The sequence below is a fragment of the Xiphophorus hellerii genome, chromosome 8 (genome assembly GCF_003331165.1).
Source record: "Xiphophorus hellerii strain 12219 chromosome 8, Xiphophorus_hellerii-4.1, whole genome shotgun sequence".
Taxonomy (NCBI): Eukaryota; Metazoa; Chordata; class Actinopteri; order Cyprinodontiformes; family Poeciliidae; genus Xiphophorus; species Xiphophorus hellerii.
This window is the reverse complement of record NC_045679.1, coordinates 27,393,862-27,405,030: the sequence shown is the minus strand read 5'-3', so window position 1 is coordinate 27,405,030 and position 11,169 is coordinate 27,393,862. Positions and strand designations below refer to the sequence as shown.

At 40.1% G+C, this 11,169-nt stretch overlaps 1 protein-coding gene across 2 annotated transcripts; it reads left to right on the top strand.

Annotated features, from left to right (window-relative positions):
• The first annotated feature begins 859 nt into the window (after positions 1 to 859).
• On the top strand, positions 860 to 10,158 carry fbxw2 (F-box and WD repeat domain containing 2). Of its 2 annotated transcripts, XM_032570464.1 has the most exons (9): positions 860 to 1,151; positions 1,322 to 1,373; positions 3,755 to 4,041; positions 6,461 to 6,683; positions 6,791 to 6,985; positions 7,346 to 7,479; positions 7,569 to 7,655; positions 7,760 to 7,929; positions 8,723 to 9,011. In XM_032570464.1, the coding sequence occupies exons 2-9, from the start codon at positions 1,352 to 1,354 to the stop codon at positions 9,009 to 9,011; spliced, it is 1,407 nt and encodes a 468-aa protein (XP_032426355.1). In that variant the 5' UTR covers positions 860 to 1,151; positions 1,322 to 1,351. The 2 variants fall into 2 exon arrangements, with proteins under 2 accessions (XP_032426355.1, XP_032426354.1); XM_032570463.1 differs by lacking the exon at positions 1,322 to 1,373 and having other exon boundaries at positions 861 to 1,151; positions 8,723 to 10,158.
• Positions 10,159 to 11,169: the final 1,011 nt, after the last annotated feature.

The following is an 11,169-nucleotide window of genomic DNA, read 5'->3' as shown; positions in this document are numbered from 1 at the left end:
TGACAGCCTCAACTCTGTCAGGCTGCCCCTTGTCTACTCCTTGCTGGTTTTCCAAGGGCAGCTATGGCTACTATCCAGTAGCCTATGGCACCTTTGGCATGTAAACTGCTGAATGACTGACTGTGGTATGAAATGCTTTGGAGTCCTACGGATTTGATAAAGTGTTATACAAGCACAAGCAATTTACTTTTTTGTTGTGTTTATTTATTTTTACAGCAGAATCAAATGAAAAGTGTGTGTGCTTTTTTTTTATTCCATTCATTCAAAACCTCTAGTTGAGACAGAGGACTGGAAAAAACGCACTGACTTAATTGAATTTTGAATAACTTTAAAATAATGCAGGTGTCATTCAACTATTTCTGGACTGGTCTGAGCCCCCACATTTTGAGAGACGTGAAGCTCAAATTGTGCTCGGCCCTGCTGCAATATTTTTCAGATCAAGATTTTTTTAAACATAGTATCTACGCGGCTGTTGTCAGAAATATCTGTACCCTGTTCCTATACAGGCTTTTCCTAATCAAGCATCGATTGTCTCACAACAGAAAGCAACTTGTGGGAGCCTAACAAAAGGACTTCGGTCATTGTTTTTCATCCACATTTCACTCCGTTACACTATTTGTGTAACACCGGAAGTCAGAGACCTGCGAACTATGTTAAATTATGTCCGTTGTTTTGTCGTACAGGCAAATATTTTACAATACAATTAAATGCTACTATTGTTTCTTACTAGACTATGAAAAATAAAATGAAAGTGTACAAAAAAATTAACAAACTACAATCTAATTTTTGTTATCAGAGAGTAGTTTGGTTCAGATACATCCTTTCAGACAATGCGCAGGGCACTATAAATACTTTGGACAGGATGATGCGTTTCTATTATCGGCTGGTTTTCATGCTGTCAAATACTGATATCCTTGTCTACTCCCTGCTGGTTTTCTTGCTTTCAAAATGCGAATAAGACGTTTAGGTCAAAAACTTTGCATTTAAGCATTAAACAATCAAATGCACTGTGTATGGTGGCTAGCTCTCAGAAGAAGGTAGGCTATGTTACGTGGACACTGTAATTAGTTAGGCAGGTTAGCTTATGGAAGCTAACGCTGCTACTGACTTAACAAGGAAAGAGGCGAAGAAAAGCTTCCTGCAACTTACAGGTTGGTGGAAATGTTAAACCTATGCGTGTTGTAATTAAACTGACTGTAGTGACAATTCGACCCATGATAATTATTTTGCACATAACAGGAGCAAGACGGCAACAGACATTGCTAAGTTGCTATTTGTGTAGAGTTGCTGAGAACGTTTATGGACAATAAAGTTTTTTCAGGTGCAGAATCCGAACAAACTGAGTGTATCGATGCACCTTCATGACAGTCAAGGTGAGTAAGTTTGCTCCTCTGACAGTGCCAGGAGCATTTTATTCAGAAATGAAGTTACGTTAAGCTTCCACTGCTACCTGCCAGGAGACCAGCCTGTCAGCTGCAGCAGTCTGTCTCCTGCAAGCTGCTTTAGAACCCAGTTTGTGCGAAATATAATCTAATTTATTGTCTGTGATGATAATAGACGTCGTTGTATGAGCAGGACTTTACGGAACCTTCTTGGCCGTCACTTTACACATTTAAAGCTAAACGCAGATACACCTGTCATTGGAAGATCATGCTATTTTGTGGCCGTCCTTCTTTGATAAAAGTGTTGACCTCACAACTTGTACAACTTTTGAAAAATCGATGATCTCGTTCGGCTAATCTAGCTCAAACAAGGTCAAATATCATACAGGACAATTCCTCTTATCTAAACTATTTCTCCGTGACTTTGTTGTCTGTCTGACTTTCTTTTTGGCAGAGCATTTTAATTTGTTTTGGAGCAACTTTTGAAGCACATTTTTATTTTAATTGTGGATCATTATGTTTCTGGGGAATACAGAAACATAATGATTGGTTCTATTTTGTGGATTTAGAAAAAAGGAGAAACACATTCCCTTTACATAAATATTGCACACTTAATCATTAGTCAGTGTGGTTTTCGCAGGTTCTTTTATTCGTTGAACGCTGTTAACAAACGCTCTTGTTTATTAACAGCTTTCACTGTAGCTCTTGACAGTGAGCGCCTCCGCTAACCAGCCGTTACTGCGCTAAATATTTACAATATAGGTCAAACAAATACTCATTCAAAACTTACACCCAAATATCTCGTTACTTTACTCTAGCTCACTCCCCCTGTAAGAGACAATTTATATAAATAGTAGCGCTAATTGATATTTACCTGTTAACATACAAGAGCGACAGTGAGCGCCTCCGCTAACCAGCCGTTACTGCGCTAAATTGCAATTGGCTCGCTGAGTCAGGAGTGCTCACCGTGCTCTATGTGCCAACTGGTGGCGAACTGCTGTAACTGCAGTTTAATGCATCTCAGTTCAAGGGAAAGTGCAGCTTATGAGTATAGTCAACAGTCTTTAAATAAAGTAAGAAAAAGGGAGAGGGTGTAATTATTCCTAATGTCCATTCTGTCACATAAAGAAAGAATACATGTTTATGCAAAGTGAAGGAGAAAGATCACATGGTTTGTTGAACTAATGTTAAGAGGTCACAACCTTTTTAACATTTTTTGCACTATTGGTGTAGTTCTGTTGGACACTCCAGGTATCCAGCTGATAAACTGTTGTCTCTGTCAACATTGTCCTTCTTAGCAGGTTTATTTGAGCCGACTGAAGCCTTTCTCATCCAGACTTTGGTAGAAAGAGAGAAACAGGAGAATAACAAACAATCGTGCAAATGAAAGTGATCAAGCTCCTTTTAATTTATTATGCAATGAATTGATTTATTGCTTCTTGTGACAGGCTTTCTCAGAACACAAAAATGCAGAGAAACATTTGAACTTTACCAGCTAACATCTTTTAAAACGGCTTTACTCTCGCCTCGTATCCACGGAGACGCTTAAAGGGGAAGTCCCCGGTTCCTTTAATATTTTCTCTGAAGTTGGTCGTTTTTATTCATGTATTTGGATGCAAACGCTATGATATCCAGCAGTTTAAATGTTCTGCTTGCAAACAAAAACGTAGAGTTGCTGCTGGAATATGAAGTGAATAGAAAATGTCAAATAATCTGGGAGACGGCTGAGAGAAAACGCTGGGGATGTTGGATGTGGCATCCTCCCAGCGCAAAGCTTCACCTCCGAGGCCTTCAGAGAACTGCTGCTCTTCCACTGAAATGTGCTCTGTTTACTAATTAGGTGAATCATGAAGGGAATCGACTGCATTAAAATGCCTTATTTAGGGTTATTGGAGTAAACACGACTGAATAAAAGTGCACAGCACACTATTCAGATTTCTTATTTGTCATTCGGAAAGCCAAGTACTACTTTCCTCCCAGTTCATAGTTGTTGTTTTTTGTGTTGGTTGATAACATGAAATCTGAATAGAATAAATGTTGTGGTGGTTGTATTTTGACAATATTAGAGTAAGTTGAAAGGATAAGGATATTTTTTCATAATCATACTGAGCCTGCATGTAGCAACAGTGGAAAGAAAAAGCTGTCCTTTAACAGGAAGAAACCTCCAGCAGAACCTGGCTCAGTGAACTGAGGGTTTGAGAACTCTGCTCCAACGCTGAACATTTACATTTCAGATTCTGTCCTCTTGTTGGTTTCAGTTTAATTACTAAAGAAAGTCATACGTATCTGCTTTTTCCACATGAGCAAAATTAAATCCTTAATTCAGTAAACGCATAACTGAAAGCCATGCTTTGGACTCCTTGCTCTTGCAGGTGTTGCTGGTCATGTGCCCATGGACAAAACGGCCTTTGAGGGGTGGCTGGAGTCGGTCTCTGCCACCTTCCTTTCTCTTAGCGACCAGCAGCGTAACCAGTGTCTGGATCAGCTCATTTCTCTGAGCGGCGCCGCCCAGCTCCGTCACCTGTCCAACGGCCTGGAGACGCTGCTGAAACGAGATTTCCTGCGCCTCCTTCCCCTCGAGCTGGCCTTCTACCTGCTGCAGTGGCTGGATCCTCAGACGCTGCTCACCTGCTGCTTGGTCTGCAAACAGTGGAATAAGGTAAAGGTCCTGAGCTCATGTAGTGTAACATGATACAACAGGCAGGCTGCAGTCCATCACAGTAAATGGAGCAATAACAGCCATCCATTTTCTGTATACCCTTGTCCCTAGTGGGGTCAGGAGGGGTGCTGGTGCCTATCTCCAGCTAACGTTCTGGGCGAGAGGCGGGGTACAGGCGGGGTTCACCCTGGACAGGTCTCCAGTCTGTCGCAGGGCAACACAGAGACATACAGGACAAACAACCATGCACACACACACTCACACCTAGGGAGAATTTAGAGAGACCAAATGTTTTTGGACTGTGGGAGGAAGCCGGAGTACCCGGAGAAACCCCACGCATGCACAGGGAGAACATGCAAACTCCATGCAGAAAAACCCCAGGCCTGGAATCGAACCCAGGACCTTCTTGCCACAGTGGTACCAACTGCGCCACTGTGCAGCCTGCAATAACATTGAGTTGTAATATACATTGAATCATCATATGTCATAAATACACTTAGCAAGCTACAGGTAAATGTTATCATTTAGTTTGGTTAAGAATAATTATTGCACTGTCAATAAATGACTTCTAATAGAGTTGCCACAGTAACGCCTTCATGAGCTCAGAGGTTCAAACTGACAAAAAACGAGGATGGATGTTATCTGCTAAAATATTTCTTTCCGTCTTTCATGTTCTTTCAGCAAACAGTTGAGACAGAGTTGTTTTTGGTTTCATCACTATTTACCTGCTGTTATTACCCGTCATTGAACGTATTCTTAAAAGATTGTCTGTTAGTCTGCAGCTCATGTGACCAAACCAGCTGAAGAGATGAAAAGTTAAAACTTGAGTTAAAATATTGTTTTAACTTGAGTTGAGTTAAAACTAGTTAGAATGTTAAGTTTTAACATTTTAGCTCAACAATCTCTACCTAACTAGAGGTTGTCAAATAGAGGGTTACACAACCTCAGGTTGGGTACCTCAAGATCACTAGATCGAGTTTAACAGTTCTTAAAGATACAGTGTTTTCAGCAAAGTTGAGCTGACTGTCCAGGAATGACCCAAGGAATTTAAAATTTGCCACAGTTTCAACAGGTTGGCCATCAAGTGAAACTGGAATCACTTTCAGGTCTTGTTTGTCTCATTTAATTAGCTCTACTTCCTTAAGAAAATGAAAAGGTATGTTCTTATGTGAGGGAATGTATATTTTACGGTTCCAGTAATGCCAGAATTAATAATAAATAATAAAGACTTTCCATAAGATGGAAGATTTCTTCTTCACCAACACACTGCACGCCTGTTTGTGCGCTGCTGCCACTCACTGGTGGAGATGGTGTATTGCACTACTTAAAACAGCCTTAAATAATGTTTCAAATGCAAAGTTCATAAGTGCTTTGTAGACATCTTGCTGTAAAACTGTAGGATCAATTAAATTAAGAAATTTAAGACTAAACAAAATGGCAGAGCAATAATATATTACTACATAAAGCTACATAATTTTTAAAGTTTAATCAGTAATATTTTTATAACAAATCTATGTCAGATCAGGATTCTTGGTAAATATCAAGTTGTCATAACAAATACATTTTGAATAATGTCAACTTTGTATTAAAAGTGTCATGATTTACCGAATGACACTTTATGACAACAGTCATAAATATTCATAAAGACGTACTCATGTTCATGGCAGGTGTTATGTCATGTTTATGACGGTGTCATGACAGTCTTATTCACAACCCGTCAAATAAAGTGTTACCAACATTTCTTTGCCTATAAATCTGTCCTACCCAAAGCTCCTCAGGTGGCAGTTTTAGCTTTATTGGTTTCAAATTCTGTAAAAAATAAAAATTAGAAAGTCAATAATTGTCGTCTACTAACCAGCTTTTGCTCTCTAATTATTATTAATTTAGTCCTAAAAATAACCTACACATCACCTCTACACCATACTGATGTTAAGTCCAGCAGAAAGGGCTCAGCTTTTCACATGTTGATGTTAGGATTGTTTTTAGCTGCAGTAAAGCTGATTCGGCAATAAAATGTTTTCTTATTTAAAGGAATCGAATTATTTGCATCCTTTCTAATATTGTACAAAAAGGGTTTAATGAAAAATCTACAGACGGTGCCATTTTTCCTCCTGGACTATTCGTCAATATAAATTAATAGGAAAATAAAAATTAATCAATTCCAAAATCGGTAATTGGCCAGATCAGGAACTTGCATAACTTTGTGCTGGATCACTCAACATCAGGTGATAACAATACAAAGTTAATATTTACATAGAACTGTAATGAAATCTGTCATGAATCTTATTAGCTGAATTCTCTGTGAAGCAAGTTAACTCCCAGTAGCAAATATTAAAGCTATTTAGGTGTGTGTGTGTGTGTGTGTGGGTGTGTGTGTGTGTGTGTGTGTGTGTGTGGGGGTGTGCGTGTGTGTGTGTAGGTGATCAGCTCATGCACAGAGGTATGGCAGGGTGCGTGTCGGGAGCTAGGCTGGCGGATCGATGAATCCATTCAGGATGCAGCCCACTGGAAGGGTGTCTACCTAAAAGCTAAACTGCGTATGATGCAGCTGAAGGACCAGGAGGCCTTTGAGACGTCGTCCCTGATTGGCCACAGTGCCCGAGTCTATGCCCTGTACTACAAGGACGGCCTGCTCTGCACAGGTACTTTTCATTGGCTCTCACTCTGACTGTGTTAGTTCCTCTGTGTGACTCTGTGGAGAACGTGACTCTTGCCTGCTGTCGTCATGTTTGTCTCCTTCTGTTTGCAGGCTCTGATGACCTCTCTGCCAAATTATGGGACGTGCGAACTGGACAGTGTATTTATGGAATTCAGACACACACATGTGCCACGGTGAAATTCGATGAACAGAAGCTAGTGACCGGGTCCTTTGATAACACTATTGCATGCTGGGAATGGAGCACTGGAGCTAAAATCCAGCAGTTCCGGGGCCACACTGGAGCAGGTCAGTAGGAATGCTGACCAAATGTCCATCTGGAGTTTGCAACGCCTTAGACATTAGTTTAGTTTTATACTTTTGAGGTGATTGAGGAGGAAAATAACTACTTCAAGAATTTGCACAATCGCACTTCTGCAAATGAACTCAACTTTCTAGGCAAACTGACTGGAGTTGGATTAAAGCGGACTAAACATGGCTGACGTGAATAAATGCTGAAACTACAAAATGTTTGAGTGATTTAGAAACTTCTCCTGCCCTGACATTGACGTAGATCAATTATGTTCCACGTTTTTTTACTACATTGACGTATAAGAGACTCAGGGTGATGCACAACCATGGTTACTGTCTCTGTGTGTGTGTGTACAGTCTTTAGTGTGGACTACAATGATGAACTGGATGTGCTGGTCAGCGGTTCTGCAGACTTCACGGTAAAGGTCTGGTCTCTGTCTGCCGGTGCCTGCCTCAACACTCTCACTGGACACACCGAGTGGGTCACTAAGGTGAGATCAGCATGCTGACAGATGGTGATTTTTGGTTGGTAACGCCGACTCTCACTGTTTGCTCTCTCCCTGGTGTGGTCTCCCATCAGGTGATATTGCAGAGGAGTGAAGTAGAATCCATGGTACACAGTCCTGGAGATTATATCCTGCTAAGTGCTGATAAGTATGAAATCAAGGTAAAGTTCTCACCCTACTAGAAATCATTTTTTCATTGGAGGTTTTCTCATCCTCGTGAGAAGCGCTCCACAGGATGAAACTGAATGTTTTGCTCGCTCTGCAGGTTTGGCCTTTAGGAAGAGAAATCAACTGCATGTGTTTGAAGACGCTGTCGGTGTCGGAGGACCGCAGCATCAGCCTTCAGCCTCGCCTGCAGTTTGATGGACGTTACATCGTCTGCAGCTCTGACCTCGGGGTCTATCAGTGGGATTTTGCCAGTTTTGAAATTCTGAGGTAAAATGTTCAGACCATCACGTTAGTTCAAGACTACCTTTATTCATCCAGCTAAATTGATTGAGAACAAATTCTCATTTTCAGCAGAGACCTGTTTAGAAAACATTAAAACATTTTACAACAGAATATCATACAGCAAAAAACAGAAGAATATCATAAAACAGAAAAATATGTATAACAGTAGTCATACTGATTAAATGTACTGCAATACTCATGCCTAGTCAGTAGTGTTTAAAAGCAGGTACATCAGTCATGTACTATGGTTATTACTAAGTTTATAATGGTTGATATTAAAGTTAGCGTACTGAGTGTTAGTGGGGTTTTTTTGCAAGTTGTTCCAATCCTTGGTGTTGGAGTGTCAAGCCCGTACATGCTATGTATCCACACTTTTGGGGAAATTGTGGAGTGTGATTTTCCAGAAAAGTTTTGGACTCAAGATGTTGGAATGACGCACAACTTTTTATGAAGTGTGATGCTGTGAGAGCTCTGGTGGAGCACATTGACCCATGTCGTCTTCTTCGTTTATGCTGGTAGTAACATCCGGCTGTTGATGATGTAGCTCGTGTGACATGAAAAAAAAGTGCTTTCATTGCAGTTTTGCTGAATATTTGTATTTCGATTCGGCTGGAAAACCACCTCAATCTAATGCAAAAACTTAATTGAAAACTGCGAGTTTTTTTCCAAATTGGTGTATTTTCTTTAAGCAAATTTATTTTCAACTTGTTCAGCTCTGTGGTTAATGGTAACTCAGCCGATGTCACTAATCCTTACAACTCTGTTCTCCTTTTCTCAGAGTAATAAAGATGGAGGACCCAGCCAACCTGTCCCTTCTAAGCTTCGGTGAGGTGTTTGCTCTCCTTTTTGACAACCACTTCCTGTATGTCATGGACCTGAGGACAGAGTCTATCTCAGGCCACTGGCCTCTTCCAGCCTACAGGAAATCCAAACGAGGATCCAGCTTCCTGGCAGGCGTCACCTCCTGGCTGAACGGCCTGGATGGGGGCAATGACTCTGGACTGGTATTTGCCACCAGCATGCCCGACCATAGCATTCACTTAGTTCTATGGAAGGAGAATGGTTAGCAAAACGGAGAGGTCACACTGTGGATGTTTGGTCTGTGAGCTACCACCACGTTCTCTAAAATATATAACTGCCAAGAAAGATCATTTACGGACCAAAGCATGTTGTCTTCACCCGTTTCTTCCTCATCATTCAAGTCCTCCTCTAGAACTTTACACACAAACACAAACTAATGGAGCCAAAGGTCAGCTAAGAACTGAAGTGAAATGGTTACTAATGGCTAAAAATGGATCAGCGCCTCTTTCAAAAAAAAAAAAAAAAAAACTTCCATGAAGCCAAAATGACGATGACTAAGAAAGCAGAAAACAAACATTTTAGTAACCAAAATAACATTGATATCTTTTGTAATGTATGTAAATGTGTAAAAGTGCAGGATTATTGCAGTTTTGCTTTTGCTGGCATCGCGCCAGTGAGAACGTCTGTAGCTGACTGGAGTTGCCATGTCAGTCACTGAGCTGACATCTTGGAACAGGAGCAGTGTGGCCTTAAGCTGACCACGTTTCCAACGGCGACGCATGAAGACATGAAGGGTTCTGAAGCTGACACAGTGCTGCGGTGTACCATGTCAAACACTCTGTTCGTTTTAAGGACATCTGGTTTAAATGTCAGCTTTGATAAATGTGACGTGCCTTTCAGTTCTTTACAACAGCTCCAGCAGACTGCAGTTAAGAAACCACTTTAGGATCTTTTCATATTCAGACGCCTGTACATTAATCGCTATATTCTGGATATTTCTTGCTCATTGTAGTGCTCTTCTGAACTGATTGTGGTTCAGCATATTTTTGTGAAATTCCGCAGGAAGTTACACAGTAAAGAAAGTAAGTTTGAATGAATTTGGTTGGGTCAAATATTTTTTTTGAGTTGCTTGTTATTTATATCTAAAACACCACATTTATCATTTACAGTAATCAGACTAAGTCGATTTTATGTTGTCTCCTTGTCCCTGCAGCACTAATTCAGGTAATCAAAACAACAATGTGAGTTGTATGTATAATGATAAGACTTAAGCGAGGCGATGTGTTTGAAATCTTTCTTGGTTTAATATATTTACATGGACTTGCATAGTGTTTGTCACGTTTTCTGCCACACTATGAGTCACCTTAATCTATCTGCTTCATTCTTTCTAATAAAACGTCGTAGTAAAAGTCCTCTGTATGTTGTTTTGCTATTACTTTGTACATAAAAATCTTCATTAAAGAGAAGATTTCAAGGTGTCAAGTTGCGCAGGCAGCTTTTATTTTTTCATGTTTAATATACAGTACAGACCAAAAGTTTGGACACACCTTTTAATTCAATGAGTTTCCTTTATTTTCATGACTATTGACATTGTAGATTCACACTGAAGGCATCAAAACTATGAATAACACATGTGGAAATATGCACTAAACAAAAAAGTGTAAAACAACTGAAAATACCCCTTATATTCTAGTTTCTTCAAAGTAGCAACCTTTTGCTGTGATTACTGCTTTGCACACACTCTGCATTTTCTTGATGAGCTTCAAGAGGTCGTCACCTGAAATGGTTTTCACTTCATAGGTCAACCTGCCCTGTCAGGTTAATAAGTGGGATTTCTTGCCTTATAAATAGTCATGAAAATAAAGAAAACCCATTGAATTAGAAGGTGTGTCCAAACTTTTGGTCTGTACTGTATATGTAGCATTTTTATACCAACTGAAGTTAACTATATATCTGGAAAAAAACATAACACTGCCCCTTTAAAGATGTTTTATTATCTGAAGACTTTATATCGTTTTCCAGTTCTTTGGGGCTCTAAACCATCGGACTCATTAACTCTTGAAAAAAAATAACAGATTAATGAATACAACTGAACAAGCTATAACTAAGTAACCTACTGCACTGCTAGATATAGATTCTGACCAGTAGTTATTCTTACATTCATGTTTTACTGATTGTTGCATTATTGATGTCAAAGTTTTGAGCTGTAAACCTGTTTGTGTAAATGTAGGTATTTGCTAATTGCTGCTGGCTAGTCTGAAGGAGCTGAGTGGGGCCAGGCTGCTCTGTGACGCTGAAGCGCGGCTGGAGGAGGATCTTTGTAGAAAAGGCAGCACTCGGTAAGACCGAATGGTTGCCATGGGAGATTTTAGGATTTCTCAAACATGCAAGAAATAATCAAGGCAACACTTCAGGTATGTTTTT

Bases quoted from the DNA above. Each gene is read 5' to 3' on its own strand.
- fbxw2 (XM_032570463.1), top strand. From the start codon at position 1,085: ATGGAAGCTAACGCTGCTACTGACTTAACAAGGAAAGAGGCGAAGAAA. The intron at 7,656-7,759 runs GTAAAGTTCTCA...CTCGCTCTGCAG, and splicing joins CTGATAAGTATGAAATCAAG to GTTTGGCCTTTAGGAAGAGA. The intron at 7,930-8,722 runs GTAAAATGTTCA...TCCTTTTCTCAG, and splicing joins GCCAGTTTTGAAATTCTGAG to AGTAATAAAGATGGAGGACC.